This window comes from Corvus hawaiiensis, chromosome 5 (assembly GCF_020740725.1).
Source record: "Corvus hawaiiensis isolate bCorHaw1 chromosome 5, bCorHaw1.pri.cur, whole genome shotgun sequence".
In the NCBI taxonomy this organism is placed as follows: Eukaryota; Metazoa; Chordata; class Aves; order Passeriformes; family Corvidae; genus Corvus; species Corvus hawaiiensis.
Genome location: NC_063217.1, coordinates 1,067,884 through 1,087,367, shown reverse-complemented (window position 1 = coordinate 1,087,367; position 19,484 = coordinate 1,067,884). Strand labels below are relative to the sequence as shown.

Genomic DNA, 19,484 nt, shown 5'->3' with positions numbered 1-19,484 from the left:
ACATCCTGAGCAGTGTGCCCAGGTCCTGCCTTGCTGCACTGGGGGTTTCCAGCCTGGCTCCTGCTCATGTTTCCCTTCCACCCCCAGCCCAGCCCTTGCTGCTGCCATACAAGCCCTCGGGCAGCTCTGGCATGTACTACGTGCCTTATCAGAAGCCAGGAGCCAACGTGTCCCCAGGGGAGTCAGAGGCCAGCGGAGACAGCTCTCGCTCAGGTACGACATCCTCATCCCGTGGGGAATTGGATATTCTGGGTTGGCTTCTCTGGAATCCGTGGCTGTGAGCCCAGGTGGACAGTTCAGAGCAGGCTCTGCTCTCCAGCTCTGCGCTGGGAGGGGGGTTCTTGCTCCCTTCTGGCAGTGGGAAGGAGCAAAGCTCGGTGTTCTACAGCCTGGTCATCCCCCACTTCCCTCTGGGCATTCCCGCTCCCTTGGGATCCTTTCAGACCTCTGCCACTTCTCCTGTAAAGGATGAAGCACTGGGCATTGCAGGTTTCATCTGCAGGTTGGTTTCACTCAGAGCTTTTTAACATCCAGAGTTACCTGTAGACAAAACTCATGTCAGACATGCCCAATTCCTGAATTCCGGCAGGGGAGACCAAGGGATCAGGCTGCTCCAGCAGTGCCAGAAGTGCCCAGGTCAGTCATTGCACCACAAATTGTGCTGGGCATGGTTTAGGTGTCCCTGCTCTTGACCTTTTTCAAGTTTATCTGGGGAAACATTTCCAAAATGAGAGAAACAAATGTGACACAAATCTGTTGTTTTGCAGCTATGACGATGCCATATATAAAAATTCACTATGCAAATGGTGCAGCACAAGGTTCTAGGAAAATGTACAGCAGGATGAAAAAATACATTTTGTTTTTCCCAGTCCCTGCTGCAGTCAGGGCTCAGCTCAGGAGGAGCAGCTGAGAGAATTGAGTGCAGGAAATCCACGGGATGTAACCAGGTGGGATTGGCAGGGATGAGAAATCAGTGGGAAGAGTTTTTTAGGTTTCTAACACTGAGACAGGGATAGGATCATGGAATCATGGAATGGTTTGGGTAGGAAGGGACCCTAAAGATCATCTCATTCCACCCCTGCCATGGCAGGGACACCTTCCCCTGTCCCAGGGTGCTCCAAGCCCCATCCAGCCCGGCCTTGGGCACTGCCAGGGCTCCGGATTGTTGGTTCATTGTGGCATTTCTGTACCTGCTTCTCCTGTTGCCTGATTTACTCCTCCTGCTCTCTCTGGGCAGGGTCAGAGGATGCTCCTCCCCCAGGGCTCCTGGCCCGAGTGCTGGCTTTGAGGGATGGTCCTCCTCCAGGCAGAGCAGCTGCCCAGCAGAGAGGGGCGAGCCACAGTCACAGGGCCAGGCCTAAGCTGGCCTGGGCTGAGGAGCAGAGGATGCCACTGGAATGCTCGTCAGGTAATTAGAATGTGGTTTTAATTTTGTTACTATTTGTGTGTTTTTGTACATGTGAAAGAAATCAGAGCAAAAGATTGACATTTCAGGATCCATGGTTCCTGTGGCATCGCTGACAGTCTGCCTGAAAATGCTAAATTTAACTCTGTTTTCTCTTCCTCACCTTTCTGCTTCTCCCTGACTGATGAAATACAGGTTTCCCTGAGAGGCTGTGGACTCTGCATCCCTGGCAGTGTCCAAGGCCAGGCTGGACGGGGCCTGGAGCCCTCTGGGACACTGGAAGGTGTCTCTGCCCATGGCAGGGGTGGCACTGGATGGGCTTTAAGGTCCCTCCAACCCCAGCCATTCCCTGATTCCATGAAATACTTGGCCATCAGTGCCTGCTGGTGTTCCAGTGTCTCCAGGGCTGCCGGAGCCCGTGTGGGATTGTCAGGAATTCCCTGTGGCTGCAGCCAGCTGGGATTCTCTGAGCTGGGCTGGGGCTGGCCCTGCCCACGGATACTCTGCTGTCCTGTGATGTCACATCAGGGCCCTCTGTCCCCGGGGTGTCCCCTGGCCTTCAGCCTGACCTGGCTGGCGGAGCCTGCCCAGGGAGGAGGGTCGGGATTTGCTCCTGCAGTGGCCACTCCAGGCTTTGTGTGCCGCAGGGGGATCAGGCTGAGCTCCCTGCTGCCTTTGGCTCTGGCTCTCGTGGCAGCAGCTGAGGTTCATCCTCGTGGACACCGGTTTGTCCAACACAAATACTGACGGGGAGTGGCTGAGGAGCTCCCTGGGTGTTCATTCCTGGACACAGGGAATGGTGAGCAGAGAATTCCTGCGTGGCTGCCATCTCTCCCTAAGGCAGCTGGTGGTTCCTCAGGAAGTTGTCCTGATGTGTTGATAGGGATTGCATCTGGTTATTTTCATTTCTCACTGCAGGTGGGTTTTTTTTCTTTGAAGTTTTTCCTCTCAGAATGGAGAGATTTTGGTGTTTCCAGAAGACAGTTTTTATTTGCAGAGGAAAATTGCGATGATTATGTAAGGCTGCAACATCAGTAACCTGGATAAAAAAGAGAGGGGAACAGAGGTGTTAACATAAAATTATCTCCTAATATTTTTTTATAGCTGTGATGGTCTAAAGACCCAGGTGAGAAAAGAACTTAAGGAGAAAGAGTCTTTTGTGAAGGCAGCTAGTGCAGCTGGAACTTTAAAGAAGCTTTCGGAAGAAAGACTTGCATGTCTTAAATCTTCCCTGACTTCTTCAACTGTATTTTTAGATGATCTAATAAAAGATTACCTCTACCCACAGAGCTTGTCTAGAGCTTAAAATTATGCAAATTATGTATTTTTTAAAAAAAAGTTTCTCTATACAAACTTATTTTTATTTTTTGCCTGTTTACATTCCTTCCATTTCTTGGTAACTTTCTAAAATCCAGGAATAGCAAAGTTCTGCCTGGCGTTCCCAAGCCTGATCTCATTTGTCAGGAGGATGTGGAGGAAGCCTCTTACACAAGTTTATAAACATTGCCCTTGTATGGGAAGAAAAATTCCTGCGCTTTCAGAGTTAGCGAGGCTGGGCCTGGCTACACCATCCCTGATCTCTGTGTTCCACCAAAGCCCCGTGCTGGGAAGGGAAGAGATCCAATCATCCCGGCCTTTATCCAAAGAGCACAAGACAAAGCACATTTCTAAATGTCGTATTTTTTAATATGGAGTTATTATTCATATTATTAAATATGAAGTTATATTTAAAATGCCTTTAAAGTGTCCAAGGCCAGGTTGGACAGGCCCTGCAGCACGCTGGGACAGTGTAAGGTGTCCCTGTCCATGGCACTGGGTGGGCTTTAAGGTCCCTTCCCACCCAACCCACGGCATGACTCTAAATAAAGGCTCAGTTCAGTGCTGGTCAGGGCAATTCCCTGGGGTGGAATTGGATTCCTCCCCAGATTCATTGGATATAATATTCTCTTGGATTCCATGTTGCAAATGATAGAAAACACACTTTATATGCCTTTAATTTAACACTCAAACTGCATTTCCGAGTTCACTGCGTTTTGGGAATGAGCTCAGCAACCCTGCTTTGAATCCTTTGGCGTGCTTTGGAAGTTTTAGGATGAAAATCCTCCACTTTAAGCTCAGAAACAAAACATTCAAGTATTTTCTTCTCTTGCAGAACTCACGGATCGTTCCAAGGCTGTCAAACCCTCCCAGTCCGTGCCCAGATCCAGCCGGCTCTCCCTGCCCCGCCCGATGCCCACGAGCAGCAGCTGCTGCCTGGATTCCAGGGACTTCTGCAGGGATGCTCCTGGAGCTGGACACGCTCCCCCCTCCTCGGGGACTGCCCTGGCCAGAGCACAGCAGCACCAGTGGGGTTCCTGTGTCCCCCTCAGGAGAGGAGGGGAGCGGGAATTCTTTGCTCTCACTGCAGAGGCCGATGAGAGTAGGAACGAGGATCTGGGTGCCAGTGCATCATCCCTTGGGAAGGAGGCAGCTGGGATGGAGCTGCACCAGGAAGCAGCTGGAAGTGATCCTTTGCCACGTGCCCAAACAACTGTCCTCGAGGAGAACGTGGGGAAAGCACCACGGCAGAGAAGCCACTCCAGGGGCAGCTTGGATGAGCTCTGGGTGAAGTTCTTGGAGCGCCGGAGCAGACACCAGCAGCAGGATTTCGGGAATAACGGGGAGCTGTCCCTTGTGGAGCGCCTGGATCGGCTGGCCAGGGTCCTGCAGAATCCCATCAGGCACACCCTGGCACTGGCACCAGCTGGGGAGAAGGTTCCTGAGGAGAAAGTGCAGGGAAGGGAACAGACAGAAACTCGGCTGGCAGGAAAAGCCAGGTCTGGGAGCAGCGTGGAGCCGAAGGGAGCACGAGCGGGAGAGCGGCCGTGTGAGATCCACGGCAGAAACAGCCTGGAGGGGCCAGGGGAGAGGAGGATCCACCACCTGAACAGGATTCTGGAAGAGCATCAGTACCTGGAAGCTCCCAGTGACACCTCCTCAGAGACGAGGCGGAGCGGAGACCCCAGCAGCTGCAGCACCTCGGGCTGGGACACGGGGACCCAGGCGGGGCTGGACAGCCCCGAGGGCAGCAGCTCCGTGTCCACGTCCACCATCGACACGGCCAGGCTGCTCCGGGCCTTCGGGCAGCACAGGCTCAGGCTGGCCCCGAGGCTGGCCCCAAAGCTGGCCCCGAGGCTGTCCCCGAGGCTGGCCCAGCTCTACTGTGCCATCAGCCACCAGAAGAGCCGCTCCGAGGATGAGAGCAGCGGAGCAGGGGCTGCGGGATGTCCCCAGGACGCTGCCGAGGGGCTCGGGAAGAGGCAGCAGACCCAGGTAAGTGCTCGCTGGGCCCAAAGGGCAGCTCTGAATAATCCCCAGGAGCTTCCCCAGTGCTGGACAGGCTCTGTGAGCTGGGAATCATTGAAAACCTCCAGGGATGTTTATAGGGGAGGCTTCTGCCTTCCCCCTGAGCAGCCCCAGCCAACATCTGCCCCTCCAGGAGCCAGGGCAGCACCCAGAGAGGATAAAACACCCGCTGTGCTTTCTGTCCCTTTGCTCCTTGTCTTTATTTCCCTTGGGAAGCAAATCCTGCTGTTCCTGGATACCTGCAGGCTCTGGCTTTGGCAGTGCCCAACATGAGGTTGTAAATTTGATGCAAATTTGTGCCTGAAAATCCCTGGGCAAGGATCAGTACAATTCCTGTTGAAATTTTCCTACTGTTTGTCTTGTAAATGGGGAATTGTTTTGTCTGGCTGGCTGTGAGCGTCTTCAGTTTCTGTGTTGAGCAGTTCAGGCTTCTTCAAAGAGCTGAGAATTCCAGGTGAGAGCTCTGCAGGTGAGTGCAGCTGCTTGAAAGTGGAGGGAATAATTCCTTCAGGTGAATTCGCCCTTTGGAGGAGAAATGGAAATGTCCTTAAAGAGGGACTTAGCGTGGATTTGGTGATTTTAGTCAGGAATTGCAGAGTTTGGGGGTCTGTAATACACAGGAATGCTGAAAAGTACAGAACAAGTGAGGAATATTGAACTTTTTCTTTCATTTTTTTGTATTTCCAGAAGAAAGTGGAACTGGCATCAGTGCTACCAGGTTTAATAGAAATTAGCTATTTTATTTCATAGGAACAACTCCAAGTATGTGTGTCAAATAAGCCAGTGAATTATGAAATAATGAAAATAAATAAATAAATCTGGGGGAGAAATGATCTTTTTGAAGGTGAAGAATGGTTTAAAAATATTTAATATTTTTATTTATAACATTTATTTAAAGGTAAAATAAAACTGCCCTGAACTTTGCAGTATGAGGATTATTGATCAGAACACTGGCATTAGGATCCAGCATTTCTGGCATGGTTGTAGAATTTAGATGATTTTATTCCACATTCCATCCACAAGATTAATTTTTCAGGGTCTATTGAACCTTAAACCCAAATCTGTTTTTTTTACCTGTTGAAATCACCTGTGAGATGACAAATGGAATTAATGCTTAGGGGAATAAACCCATTAAAGGCTCATTGAACCCCCATGGCTTTAGAAACATATCTTTTTTATCTGGTGATGAAATATTCTTTTAAAAAATCCATCTGAAGACACACATGAGCCCCCTCAAATAAGGAGTGAGAGAAAATAGATGACAAAATAGCAAATTTCATTTAAAATTCCAGTTTTGATCATTTCTGGGCGGTTTAGCTGAGGAAAAGTCAAGATTTAATTGTATTTTTAGTGCAAATGTCTGTGGTTCAGAGGCAGATCCTCATTCCGAGCAGGAGCCCAGCTCCCAGAGAGATTCCTGCCCCAGTCCTTCTGGGAGTGCTGCATTTTGGAGCTCAGGTTTCTGACAGCCCATTGTCAGCTCTGCTTCCAGAAACTTGGTTGCAGCTTTTTGTATTTATAGCTCCCAGAGCCATCCCAGGAGGTTTTTCTCCCTCCCAGTTTGTGCTCTCTCCCAGTCCCTCCCGGAGCTGCCATCTGGCAGCAGGTGCAGAGCTAAGGTTGGAGAACAGGGAATGTTCTCATCCAAGCAGGAATGTTCCTGGCACTGCTCAGGACTGAATGGCTGCTGGTGCTGCACGTGCATGGGAAGGGGATATTTTGGGGTTGTTCTCCCTGATTTTACACATTTCTGCCGAGCACGTAATTCAAATTCACACATTCACAATTCAAATGTTCCCATGTTCTATTATCTGAAAGAAAATCCGTATCCCTGCATCTGTGCAGTGCCTCTCCTGGAGCTGGGATAGTTACAGGAAATTAAAAAAACCAGCTTTGTGAGAGTCAAAATTGCCTCCTTTCAGTATTGAACTGAAATTCTGCTTAGGGGTGACAGAACTCCAGTAAAAGGGAATGAAGAGGCCTCTGCGTTTCCATCATGGCTGGTGTTGGGGTTACTCACAGGACACCAATTAGTTTACTAGAGGTTGCTAATTGCTGTGGGCAGGGGGGAGATGCAGTTCCAGAATTAGAGCTGGAGCTCAGGGGAGCTGCAGGGGCTGTCAGGGCCTGGCTGCTGGGCTGGGAGCCTGGAAGTGCTGCTGGGTCATGGGTGCTGATAAAGCCCCAGCCCCTGTGTTCCACAGAGCCCAGCCTTGGGACAGGATTCTGCTGTTTAATGGCTTGGTTAATTGAAATTAGTGTTCCATCTCCAAGCTGGGCTGTGTCCAGCCCTGCAGCTTTCACACCTGGCTTGGTGTAAATGAAGGTGTGAGGCTCCTCTTGTGCCTCAGCCCTGCTCCTTCTGTGTCCTCCTGTTTCATGGATTCATTGGGTTTCATTTTTCCCACCTGGAGGACTCTGGTGAGGATCACAGGGTGAAAGGATTGTGCCTCCCCACCCTCCCAGGGAACAATTCCTTCCCAGTATCGCATCCACCCCTGCCCTCTGGCACTGGGAAGCCATTCCCTGCCTCCTGTCCCTCCAGGCCTTGGCCCCAGTCCCTCTGCAGCTCTCCTGGAGCCCCTTTAGGCCCTGCAAGGGGCTCGCAGCTCTCCCTGGCTCCTTCCCTTCTCCAGGGGAACATTCCCAAATGAGTTGGAGGATGCCCAGTGCTGTCCAGAATCTGATCCCAGCAAGCTCTTCCCCACAGAAAAAAAGTGCTTTTCCTACAAAACCGGGCTGCTGGAAGTGCCCTGGAGCACAGGGATGGAGCTGGGGCTGGTTTTTTGTGAGGGCAGGGAGACAGATCAGCCTGGGATCAGCATTAATAACAACAGAACCAAGGTTCAACAAGACAAAAGCAGTGACTTTTTTCTGTTTAAGACCTGGTTTTGCTCATTTTGGTTGGAATTTCAGGAATTTCTGTTCTCTTGCCTGTTTTTGTAGAGCACCATCCCCTTTTCCTCGGATTCCACCTGTGCCAGCAGCAATTCCTGGGGGCCGAGCTCTGCTCTCAGCAACAAGCGACGGACACGGATGCTGAACAAAGAGATCCAGGCAGGTGGGTCCCGGAATTGCAGACTCTCCTGGATTCCTCCTGCCTTTCCTCCTGTCTTTGGAGCCCATTCTCCCGAGTCTGGGTGTTTCTGCTGAGGGTCTGTACAGGCAGCACCCTCCAAATTCACTTCAGATGCTGTCAGAGAAGGATGATGTGATCAGTGAACAGGAGCTGTTTATTTGGCATTTTGAGGCTGCTCTAATAACCAATTTTGTCACTTGTAGATGTGTTAACCTCAGCTTCTGATCCATTCCAATAGCAAAAGTGAACTGCCTTTTTTTATCTATTGTTTTCTCCTGAGACATCTGTTCCTCCCAGAATGGATTTTGTGGGCATATGCTATTTCAGAAGGCAACTGCAGTGTTCCGTGTTCTTCCTGGGAATATTTTGGGTGTTAAATTCTATTTCAATCCCGAGCTGCTCCTGGCCTGGTGCAGTTCTGCAGTTGGGTTTTTTCTGGTGGTAATTAACAGTTTCTTCACTGCATTCATTTCCACGCCAACTCCCCATCATCACATTGAGTAACGGCCTTGGTTTATTCATCAGATACAGCAATTATTTATTTATTACTGCTTGTGTGCAAGTGGACTGAAGCAGGGAAGGATTTTCGTAGGGCAGAGTTAGTTCCAGTTTGATTCCCACCCCCATGTAAATGTATATTTTGCTTGGGATGTTTGGTTTTCACCACTCTCATTTCACTCAGGTTATCACACAGTAACAGTCCCGAGCCACTGGAAGCTCTCCTTGGTTTGGGAGTGTGGGAATATAAAAGGTTTTGACTTTTGAAGGCTGAAATGAGTTGAGATGAGGGTCATTCCCTGCCCTGGCACACGTGGATGAGATGTCCCTGCTCCCTTTCCATTCCAGGAGACCTGGAGATCGTGAGCAGTGCCACCAGGAAGAACACCCGGGACGTTGGGGTGACCTTCCCCACTCCCAGGTCCAGCCAGCAGCTGCAGGAGCCCCCGGGGCCGTGGCAGGGTGGCCGTGGAGGGGCAGCAGGAGCCTGGCACCAGCTCCGGGTGGTGCTCCCCGTGGACAGAAGGATAAAGAGGAACAGGCTGCACTTCCAGCAAGGTCAGCACCCGGGGGGCTGTGGGGAGGGCTGGAGACAGCCGGGCCTGTCCTGCCACAGTCACTCCTGCTGGGATTCACCGAGATGTCAGCCAGAACCACTGCCAGGGGATTATTGTGGTGCTGAGTCGTGATGGCACTGTCAGTCCTGGAGTGGCTGGACAGGCAGGAACGGCAGTCCCTAGGGAGGAGTAAACAGGTGAGGAAGGAGAACATGGGAATCACTTAATGTTAGTTTCTGACACACAAAACGTTCTATTTAAACTCTCAGTGCTGGTCACCAACTTGTCCTTAATGTCTCACACCCTGAGGCTTCCCAGAAGATTTTTCCAGAGTACTTGAGTGAAAACTGGGAAGAACTTGACTCTGAGAGTTGCATTTTTAGGCTGCTGGTGGAGCCTCCTGACATTTTAATTTCTTTTTTTTTTGTCTCTCTTAAATTCCTGCTGCTCTTCACAACATCACAATTAAGTGTTTAAAAATATTTCCCTTACTCATCACTGTTGTTGTTGTGGGGATTGATGGTTCTCTCTCATAAGGGTTTAATACAGAAAATTCAGAGTGTCTGCTCAGAACCCCAGCTGCTGTATTCGCATCACCATGTGTGTAAACTGTGAGTAACTGAGTTCCTGGGGACTCACCAAACACTGGGGAGATGGAAAGCATTCGATCTTCCAAAATATGGATAAAGAGCCACAGGGTTTAGGACAGCAGAGAGGCTCCTTAAAACTGTGTGATTGCTGGTAAATAATTGTTCTTTCCATGGAGAAACCTGGAAAACGAACAGTTCTGTGCTTTTCAAAAGTGGTGTTTGATAAAGGCTGGCTGGTTTTGGGACACTTGGCAAAGGAATTCTCTTGACCCTGCCCAAGGTGTTTCCTACAGGAATTCCCACTGGAATTTCTGCAGTGAGGGGTTGCTGCAGTGTTGCCACTGGTTGGGTTTAGGTGCAAAGCTGGGCTTTGCTGTGGTTTAACCCCAGCTGGCACCTGAGCCCCACCGGTCCTTCCCTTCCCGAGGGATGTGGGACAGGATGGGAAGGGTCAGGTGAGGAAACCCCTGGATTGAGATACAGACAGGTGAATAGGGAAAGGAAAATCCACACAAGCACAGCAAGGCAAGGAATTCATTCTCTGCTTGGAGAATCCTGGAATGGGTTGGGTGGGAAGGGACCTCAAAGCCCATCCAGTGCCAGCCCTGCCATGGCAGGGACACCTCCCACTGTCCCAGGCTGCTCCCAGCCCCAATGTCCAGCCTGGCCTTGGGCACTGCCAGGGATCCAGGGGCAGCCACAGCTGCTCTGGGCACCCTGTGCCAGGGCCTGCCCACCCTCCCAGCCAGCAATTCCTTCCTGATACCCGGTGTAAACCTGTCCTCCTTCAGCTTCAGACCATTCCCCTTGTCCCAAAGCCCTCTCCAGCCTCCTTGGAACCGCCCATAGGCCCTGGAGGGGCCCTTTCAGCCCCTGCCCACTTTCCCATCCCTAGGAAAGCTCCTTTGTGCCTGGTGCTGACTTGGGAGGTCAAAGCACCATCACTCCAAGTGTTCCCCTTCCTCTTCCCTCAGCTCTCCCTGCTGACCATGGTGTTCCGTGGTCTGGGATATTCCTTGGGGCAGGTGGGATCAGCTCTCCTGGCTGTGTCCCCTCCCAGCTCTTTGTTCCCCCCCAGCCTCTGGGATTCCTCCAGGAATAAAAGACCATGGATTGGGATGGACAAACAGGCCCATGAACTGTCTCCAAATCTTCTTTCTCTTCTGTGCTCTTTTACCAGGGACTCCATGGCTTGTCCCAGCAGAGGACTTGAAATGTGAATCAAGGAAAGAAAACCAGTGCAGTGCCATTCCTGGCCCTGGGCCAGCCTGGTTTGAGCCCTGGAGCAGCAGCAGCAAGCCTTGGAGGGAGCCTCTGCGGGAGAAGAACTGGGAGGAGCAGCAGCAGCAGAGCGCGGGGCAGGCAGCAGCTGCACACCCAGGGGCTGCCAAGGGGCTGGGGCAGCCCCTGGGGAAGCTGACACTGCAGGTGAGGGCACCCTGCACCCAGGGACTGCCAGGACCTCCACAGGGTGGGAATCATGGAGTGCTCGTGGCAGTCTGGCTTTCCCCACAGCACTCCCCCAGTGTATTGCCCCAGGATTTGACCTGGGCTGGTATTTTAGGGATTAAATCCCTTGGCTTCAGGAGCCAGAGGGAATGTAGCTGACAGAACGTCCCACCACACTTGTTTCTATGCAGAAATAATACTGAGATGTACATAGTATGAGATGAAAATGAGCTTTAATTACTATTTTATTATTATTATTATTCGAGGTTTTTTTCTTTCTGGCCAGTTCGGCTCCTGGCTGTTAAACCAGGCCTCTGAGCGCCTGCCCAGCGTTAAGGGCAGGAGTTTTGTGTTGCACCCAGTGTTATGATGAGATGTTTTCCATGCTTTGGGGTTTGTGGCGGATGTTCTGGGTCTCCCCTGCTGCTGCCAGCCGCAGTCAGGCCAGGCAGGGTGTGTTCTCTGTCCCCTCAGGAGGCCCTGGCCCTGCACCGCCCCGATTTCATCTCGCGCTCGGGGCAGCGCCTGCGGCACCTGCGGCTGCTCCAGGAGGAGAGGAGGCTCCAGGGGCTGCTGCAATCCCAGCAGGAGCAGCTGCTGCAGCCCCCAGGGAAGAGGAAGGACTGCAGGAGTGGAAATCACCTGGTGTCCCACCGAGGTACTTCAGGGGTCTGCTTTGAATTCTTCGATTTAAAGAATTCCACGTCATACTTAAGGGTGTATTTATTTATTATTTCTTTCTAATTAAGGCATTACGGTTTTTAACCCTATTGCCTGTAAGGTCTTACAAAGAGTTTTTATAAAAACTTCTGTAAAACTTACAAAGAACTCACACTGTTGCAGTAACAAACTTGTTCATCGTCCCCTTATCTCAAAATTTTCTGTTCAGGTTTCCTGAGGAAAGAAAAAAGAAGAGCAATTCCCAAGAGTGAAATGGTTCAAAGATCTAAAAGGTAAAGCTCAGGGAATTTTACTTCAGGTGGATCAGTGCCCTGGGTAGGGCAGAGCTTTGAATCCTGTCTACAGTCAAAGAATTGGGTGTGCAAAGAATTCAGCTTTTTCAGTGAAAAATGCAGGTACCTTACCAGAGGGAGAAATGTCTTACTTAGAAATCCCAAGAAACAAAATCATTTTGGAAAAGTGATTTCTGTAGCTAAGCCTGAGGGTTCTGCTGCAGTGTCAGCCATCCACAGCAAACTGGATCCCAGATGGAGAGGGAATGGGGCTGGGGGACACTGGAACATCTAAATAAGTTTACAAACTACCAAAGTGGGTAATTGGGGCAGGAGTGAGGCAGCATTTCCCCCAGAGGAAGAAGCATTCTATAGAAACAATCACCCCAAGGGAATACAGAGGCTTCTACCCTTGGAAAAAACACTTGAGGACAGGTTTTGTCTTATTTTTCACTCCAGTGATTCATCCCTAGAATGCCCAGCACACTCACGGTGGATTCACCCTTTGGAGAGGCTGTGCTGCAGAGAGCATGGGAAGGCATAAAAAAATGGGAGTTTATGGCAGTTGAATTTTGCTGGGAATGGGATGTGAAGTGCTGGGCCAGGACCCCACAGAGGTAGCAGAGCCCGAATCCTTGGAAATAATCACAAGTTAAAGGGATGAGGCCTGACCAGCCTGATCCAGCCTTGGAGTTAACCCTGCTCTGAGCAGGAGCTTGGTGACCTCCAGAGGTGTCTGCCAACCTCGGTTTCCCTGTGATTCCACAAAATACCAACTGGAATACACAATATATAAAATAAACCCCTTGATGTGTTCTATTTTAGTAATTTCTAGCATTTAAAAGTATTCTTAGGGTGTAAGCCTTCCACATTCCAGGTGTGGGAATTCCCGGGCTCAGCCCTGCTGTGTATCTCGCGTTTTCCTGTGGGACACCACTAAACTCCAGACATGTTTGTCAGGGCTGTGCTTGGCCAGCAGCCCTTAAGGAATGTGGGCATAGAGCAGAGGGTGTGGTTTTTAATAGCAGCCGGTTCCAAATCACAGTTCTTGCCTTTTCTCTCCCGTTCAGGATCTACGAGCAGCTCCCCGAGGTGAGGAAGAAGCGGGAGGAGGAGCAGAGGAGGCTGGAGTACGGCTCCTACCGCCTGAGGGCTCAGCTCTACAAAACAGTGAGTGCCCTCTGTCCTCTGGGACACCCTGCTCCCTCAGGGACCTGCTCTGGGACACCCCTGCTCCCTCAGAGACCTGCTCTGGGACACCCTGCTCCCGCAGGGACCTGCTCTGGGACACCCTGCTCCCTCAGGGACCTGCTCTGGGACACCCTGCTCCCTCAGGGACCTGCTCTGGGACACCCCTGCTCCCTCAGGGACCTCCTCTGGGACACCCTGCTCCCTCAGGGACCTGCTCTGGGACACCCCTGCTCCCTCAGAGACCTGCTCTGGGACACCCTGCTCCCTCAGGGACCTGCTCTGGGACACCCCTGCTCCCTCAGGGACCTGCTCTGGGACACCCTGCTCCCTCAGGGACCTGCTCTGGGACACCCTGCTCCCTCAGGGACCTCCTCTGGGACACCCTGCTCCCTCAGGGACCTCCTCTGGGACACCCCTGCTCCCTCAGGGACATCCTCTGGGACACCCCTGCTCCCTCAGGGACATCCTCTGGGACACCCTGCTCCCTCAGGGACCTCCTCTGGGACACCCTGCTCCCTCAGGGACCTCCTCTGGGACACCCCTGCTCCCTCAGGGACATCCTCTGGGACACCCCTGCTCCCTCAGGGACATCCTCTGGGACACCCCTGCTCCCTCAGGGACATCCTCTGGGACACCCCTGCTCCCTCAGGGACATCCTCTGGGACACCCTGCTCCCTCAGGGACCTCCTCTGGGACACCCTGCTCCCTCAGGGACCTGCTCTGGGACACCCTGCTCCCTCAGGGACCTCCTCTGGGACACCCTGCTCCCTCAGGGACCTGCTCTGGGACACCCTGCTCCCTCAGGGACCTGCTCTGGGACACCCTGCTCCCTCAGGGACATCCTCTGGGACACCCCTGCTCCCTCAGGGACATCCTCTGGGACACCCCTGCTCCCTCAGGGACATCCTCTGGGACACCCCTGCTCCCTCAGGGACATCCTCTGGGACACCCCTGCTCCCTCAGGGACATCCTCTGGGACACCCTGCTCCCTCAGGGACCTCCTCTGGGACACCCTGCTCCCTCAGGGACATCCTCTGGGACACCCCTGCTCCCTCAGGGACATCCTCTGGGACACCCCTGCTCCCTCAGGGACATCCTCTGGGACACCCTGCTCCCTCAGGGACCTCCTCTGGGACACCCCTGCTCCCTCAGGGACATCCTCTGGGACACCCCTGCTCCCTCAGGGACATCCTCTGGGACACCCCTGCTCCCTCAGGGACATCCTCTGGGACACCCCTGCTCCCTCAGGGACATCCTCTGGGACACCCTGCTCCCTCAGGGACCTCCTCTGGGACACCCTGCTCCCTCAGGGACCTGCTCTGGGACACCCTGCTCCCTCAGGGACCTCCTCTGGGACACCCTGCTCCCTCAGGGACCTGCTCTGGGACACCCTGCTCCCTCAGGGACCTGCTCTGGGACACCCTGCTCCCTCAGGGACATCCTCTGGGACACCCCTGCTCCCTCAGGGACATCCTCTGGGACACCCCTGCTCCCTCAGGGACATCCTCTGGGACACCCCTGCTCCCTCAGGGACATCCTCTGGGACACCCTGCTCCCTCAGGGACCTCCTCTGGGACACCCTGCTCCCTCAGGGACATCTTCTGGGACACCCTGCTCCCTCAGGGACCTCCTCTGGGACACCCTGCTCCCTCAGGGACCTGCTCTGGGACACCCTGCTTCCTCAGGGACCTCCTCTGGGACACCCTGCTCCCTCAGGGACCTGCTCTGGGACACCCCTGCTCCCTCAGAGACTTCCTCTGGGACACCCTGCTCCCTCAGGGACATCCTCTGGGACACCCTGCTCCCTCAGGGACCTCCTCTGGGACACCCTGCTCCCTCAGGGACCTGCTCTGGGACACCCTGCTCCCTCAGGGACCTCCTCTGGGACACCCTGCTCCCTCAGGGACATCCTCTGGGACACCCCTGCTCCCTCAGGGACATCCTCTGGGACACCTGTGTCCCTTGGGGAGTCACAGACACAAAGGAATTTGCCGGATGGGAATTCCCCGGTGCTGGGCTGCAGGGGGTGCTCAGGCTGTGTTCCATCTAATCAGGGCAAGGCAGCCAGGCTTTGGAGTTCCCCCTTGCTCACCTGCAATCTTGCCATGGCTGTGGAAACAAGGCAGGGAGCGTGGTCCTGGCGAAATGGTGCAGGAAGGGGCTCGTGCAGGGCCTTGGGTGGGACAGAGGATCATGGAGCACGTTCCAGGAAGGACAAGTGTCCTCGAGGCTGCTGAGTTTGCTCTCCTGTGCCCTGGCTGTGGATGGGTTTGGCTCAGGGAATTGCCAGCCAGCTTCCCAGCCGTACTTAACAAAGCCTGGAGTCATCCTTAATTTACCCAGTCAAGAGCTGGCAATCCTGGTGGAAATTTAACTTTGAGGATTTCACGAGTTTCTGTTTGCCCAGCCGATGGTGGGGCCTCCCAGCACGGGCACTGCCCGGGCAGGATCCCTGTCTGGGAGCTGTGGGGTGAACCAGGATCCCTGGGCATGGACAGGCACTGGAATTAAAACTGGTCTTTTTTTTCCCCTCTGGATCTTAAACTCGCACTTCAGTTTTAGCATTACAGCTCCTTTCCTGGAGTACTCCAGAGCTGGAGTGGTAGGCTTGCTTATTTGTTGGGAACAGCAGGAATTGGATTTTGAAAGTCAGGACTTGTAATGTATTATCCAAAACATCTTCCTACTCTGATTTGGGGAATTTACCACTGGAGAGACTGAATTTGTTGCTATACTTGTGCAGGGTATTTTCAGGACATTTTTCTTTCCCTGGTCTGAGAATTCCAGCTGCTGGTACAGTAAAGTTTGAGGAATTAATGAGTTCTGGCAGTCGCCAACTTGGAGTGGCAGAGTCAGCTGGAAGCAGGGAGGGAAGAGGATCAGAACTTTTGTACATAAATGTGGGTTTGATTGGGGGAGAGGTGGTGATTCATGGCAGTAAACAATCCCAGTGTTTGAGTTTTCCCTGCTGATGCAGAGAAGCTGCCGAGAGGAGCTGTAAATCAGGGAATGGGGTGAGAGCACCAGTTTCTGAGGGAGGCTCGTTGTGCCTGAAAAATGAACTGCAGATTTTGTGGAATGACTCCAAAAATGAGACAGAGCTTTGGGGGAAGGAAGGAGCTGCTCCAAGGGCTCCATGAAGTGTGGGATGGATCTTAGCATGGATTTAAGGATCCCCTGTGCCCCAGGCTGCTCCAAGCATCTGTCCCAGGGCTGGTGTGGGGCAGCACTCAGGGCCTGGGACAGAGCTGCTCCTGCTCTGCTGCTGTCCCTGCAGGAGCCCAGGGAACCCAGCAGGGAGCAGCTCCTTTGGCATTTATCCAGGGAAAACATGGAAAAGGGAGCCAGAGTCGGGTCTCTGTGGGGCAGTGGTGGGGCTGGGCACGGCCCCTGTGTCCCTGACCCCCAGGGCAGGGCCTGGGACGTGCCCTGTCCCTAAAATCAGAGAACCACGGAATCGCTGAGGTTGGAAAATCCCTCTGAGCCCAACCATCCCCAGCACTGCCCAGGCCACCACTGCCCCCTGTCCCCAAGTGCCACATCCACAGGGCTTTAAACCCCTCCAGGGATGGAGACTCCACCCCTGCCAGGCCTGGACAGCCCTTTCCAGGAAGGAATATTCCCAATATCCGCCCTGAGCCTGCCCTGGCCCAGCCTGAGGCCGTTCCCTCTCCTCCTGTCCCTGTTCCCTGCCAGCAGAGCCCGACCCCCCCGGCTGCCCCCTCCTGTCAGGGACTTGTGCAGAGCCACAAGGTCCCCCCTGAGCCTCCTTTGCTCCAGGCTCAGCCCCTTTCCAGCTCCCTCAGGAATTCTTCAGCCCTTTCCCAGCTCCCTCAGCTGCTCCTGGGGCTCCAGAGCCTTCCCCAGGGCCTTGAGGGCTCACAGTGGGTGATGAAAATTTGGGAAAGGAAGCAATGAATGAATGGATCCCATCCCACCCCTGCCAGGGCCGGGACACCTGCCACTGTCCCAGGCTGCTCCAAGCCCCAATGTCCAGCCTGGCCTTGGGCGCTTCAGGGGTGGACAATCTCAGTGTCCAGGCTGAGGGATGAGATGAAACTGAATTTATTTGATTCAAAATAAGACCCCCAGTTAGTGAATCTATATGAACAAAAGTTGCTTCCCTTTTGTAAAGCGAAGTGCAACTATCCCTGCAGGACTCTGGGAGGGGAAGGGCTCTCAGGGCTGGTTTCAGGGCGTTGATGTGACAGTTTGGGGCAGCTCATTGAGGTGAAAAGAGAATAATAATAAGGTTTGTTGGCACTGAGTGAGGGTGATCCTGAGGAGGAAACCACATGGGCTCACCTAGAACTGGAACCATAAAGACCCCATGGCTAGAGTGCGCAGACATTCTTAATTCTGAAATTGTTCAATGCTTCTCTTTATTGAGATAGTAAAATTATTTTTATCACAGGGTGCACGTGGGTCGGGGCTGATGTTCTGTCCCAGCAGCCCTTTTTCTTTTGTACTTTTAATTTCAAATAGAGCATAAAATCATCCCCGTCAGATCCGGGGATGGGAGCGCCCTGGAATTCTGAAGGCTTTGTAGCGGGAACAGATTCTGATCTGATGGCAGCAGCAATCAGAACGCTTTCAACCCCAGGGAGGTGGAAGTGGATTTTCTGAGTTTATCAGATCCAAACTGGTTCCATTACTGAGGCTCTTCCATTGAGTGGAGTGAGTTTGTAATTTCAGTAAATTGGGAGGACGCTCCTGACAGGGAGCAGCAGTTAATGGATCGCTTCCCTCTGCCCCTTAGCGAGGGAACCCAGCCCTAGCGCTGAGGAGCCTTTCTCTTCTGTGGGATGGGAACGGCCCGGCGCCGGAGGCAGGCGGGGACCACAAGGTGTCACTGCCCCAGAGGGAAAGCGCGGGCTCCGCCGCCGGGAGCTGCGCTGAGGGGAGCTCTGGGGAATGTTCTGGAACCACTCCCTGCTCTGGCCTGGAGGGGACCTTAAAGCCCTTCCAGACCCAGCCCCTGCCGGGGGTCACAGACTGAGTGTTCTGTGTGAGGTGTGATTTGGTTTCGTTCTTTAACATCTACCAAAATTCTTCTCGGCCCATTTGGGAAGAGTTTGCAAAGGACTTTTCCTGTGTTTCGGCCTCAGGATTGTGCAGACTCCCCCTGCTCCCGCTCAGCCGTGGCTCATCCCTCCCACTGTCCTGATTTATTCCACTGTTTATGGTGGAAAGCACTTTCTGTACCTTCCACTGTCCTTGTGGCTCTTCCCTGGAACTCTGCTGCTTTTCCTGAGTCCTCCCCTAGCACACCCGGGCTGGGGAGCACGTGGCTCGCAGAGGTTGTGCTCAGGAGGGGAGGATGGCAGGATCCTGCTGAAGGGAACAGTCTCAGCCACTTCCAGGGGTAATCTCTGGCCTGTTCCCGACCGCTCCCCTGCAGCCAGCACAGCGATATCCTGGTGTTCTCAGAGAGCAGCTCCTGTCCTATGAGGTGTAAATTCCCATTTTGTGGTGTTTTATTGCCCCTTGATGGCCAGGCTGGATGGAGCTTGGAGCACCCTGGGCTGTGGAAGGTGTCTCTGCCCCGGCAGGGGTGGCACTGGGTGGGCTTTACGGTCCCTTCCCACCCAAACCGTTCTGGGATTCCATAACAACCTGTTCAGAGAACTTAGGCTCAGCATTTTTAATTTTCAAAGCACTAAACCTCACCTGTCTGCCTTTGCTTTTCTCTCAGAAAATCACCAACCGTGTCCTGGGGAAGAAGGTGTCCTGGAGCTGAAGGGATGGTCTCCAGCCAGGCTGGGGTGCTGCAGCCCAGAGCAGGACCTGGTGGGAGGATGCAGTAAATGCTTCTGCAGCTTGAGTTTGTGCTACTGGGTCACTTTTGTACTAATTAATCCTGCCCTGTGTAAGAATCAATGATCAGGGGGGAATGTCGGGGTTTTAAATAAATAACTGGGTTTTTATAGTGGTGATGTGCACTTCCAGAGGAAACAGAGTCTGGAAAAACTTGCTTCTTAATGTATTTATAACTCCCTGGCTGGAATAGCAGTTTTATATATTTATTTTCAATGGGTTTTAACGAGGATTTAAATTTTTTTTAAAATTCCTGTCTCGATGTAGAAAATGGACTTGTTACGGTTTGTACTGAGAAACCCTCCAATAAAACACCTGTGTTGCAGTAACTGTTGCAGCTGTTTGTGCAGGGAGCCGGAGGCGCTGAGCAGAGACAGTTGTGCTGATGGGGGGAGTTTTTAGGCCTTTCTGGGAGAATCCCCTTTATCAGGTGGTTCTATCCTGCCAGGGCCCCTGGTTGTGCCCTGGACCAGCATCACTGGAAAGAGGCAGTGGAGAGATGTGGTTTGTAAAAGGCTGAAGTCTCAGTTTCATCTGATCACCACTGAGGAGTTCATAGGATGGATAAACAGGAAAAGACATCTGAGGAAAACAGAGTGG

General features: G+C 52.9%; 1 protein-coding gene across 3 annotated transcripts in view; it reads left to right on the top strand.

The window, feature by feature from the left end:
* Positions 1–19,213, top strand: part of ALMS1 (ALMS1 centrosome and basal body associated protein) — a 53,814-nt gene extending 34,601 nt beyond the window's left edge. For 2 of the 3 annotated variants that reach the window (XM_048303869.1, XM_048303868.1), the window contains 10 exons: positions 88–213; positions 1,238–1,408; positions 3,558–4,717; positions 7,697–7,811; positions 8,676–8,885; positions 10,655–10,902; positions 11,398–11,581; positions 11,813–11,876; positions 12,947–13,046; positions 18,763–19,213. In XM_048303869.1, the coding sequence (XP_048159826.1) occupies positions 88–213; positions 1,238–1,408; positions 3,558–4,717; positions 7,697–7,811; positions 8,676–8,885; positions 10,655–10,902; positions 11,398–11,581; positions 11,813–11,876; positions 12,947–13,046; positions 18,763–18,807 (2,423 nt within the window). In that variant the 3' untranslated portion in view covers positions 18,808–19,213. The remainder of the gene's footprint in view (positions 1–87; positions 214–1,237; positions 1,409–3,557; positions 4,718–7,696; positions 7,812–8,675; positions 8,886–10,654; positions 10,903–11,397; positions 11,582–11,812; positions 11,877–12,946; positions 13,047–18,762) is intronic. The other variant, XM_048303870.1, reaches the window with a different exon arrangement.
* The last annotated feature ends 271 nt before the right edge of the window (positions 19,214–19,484 follow it).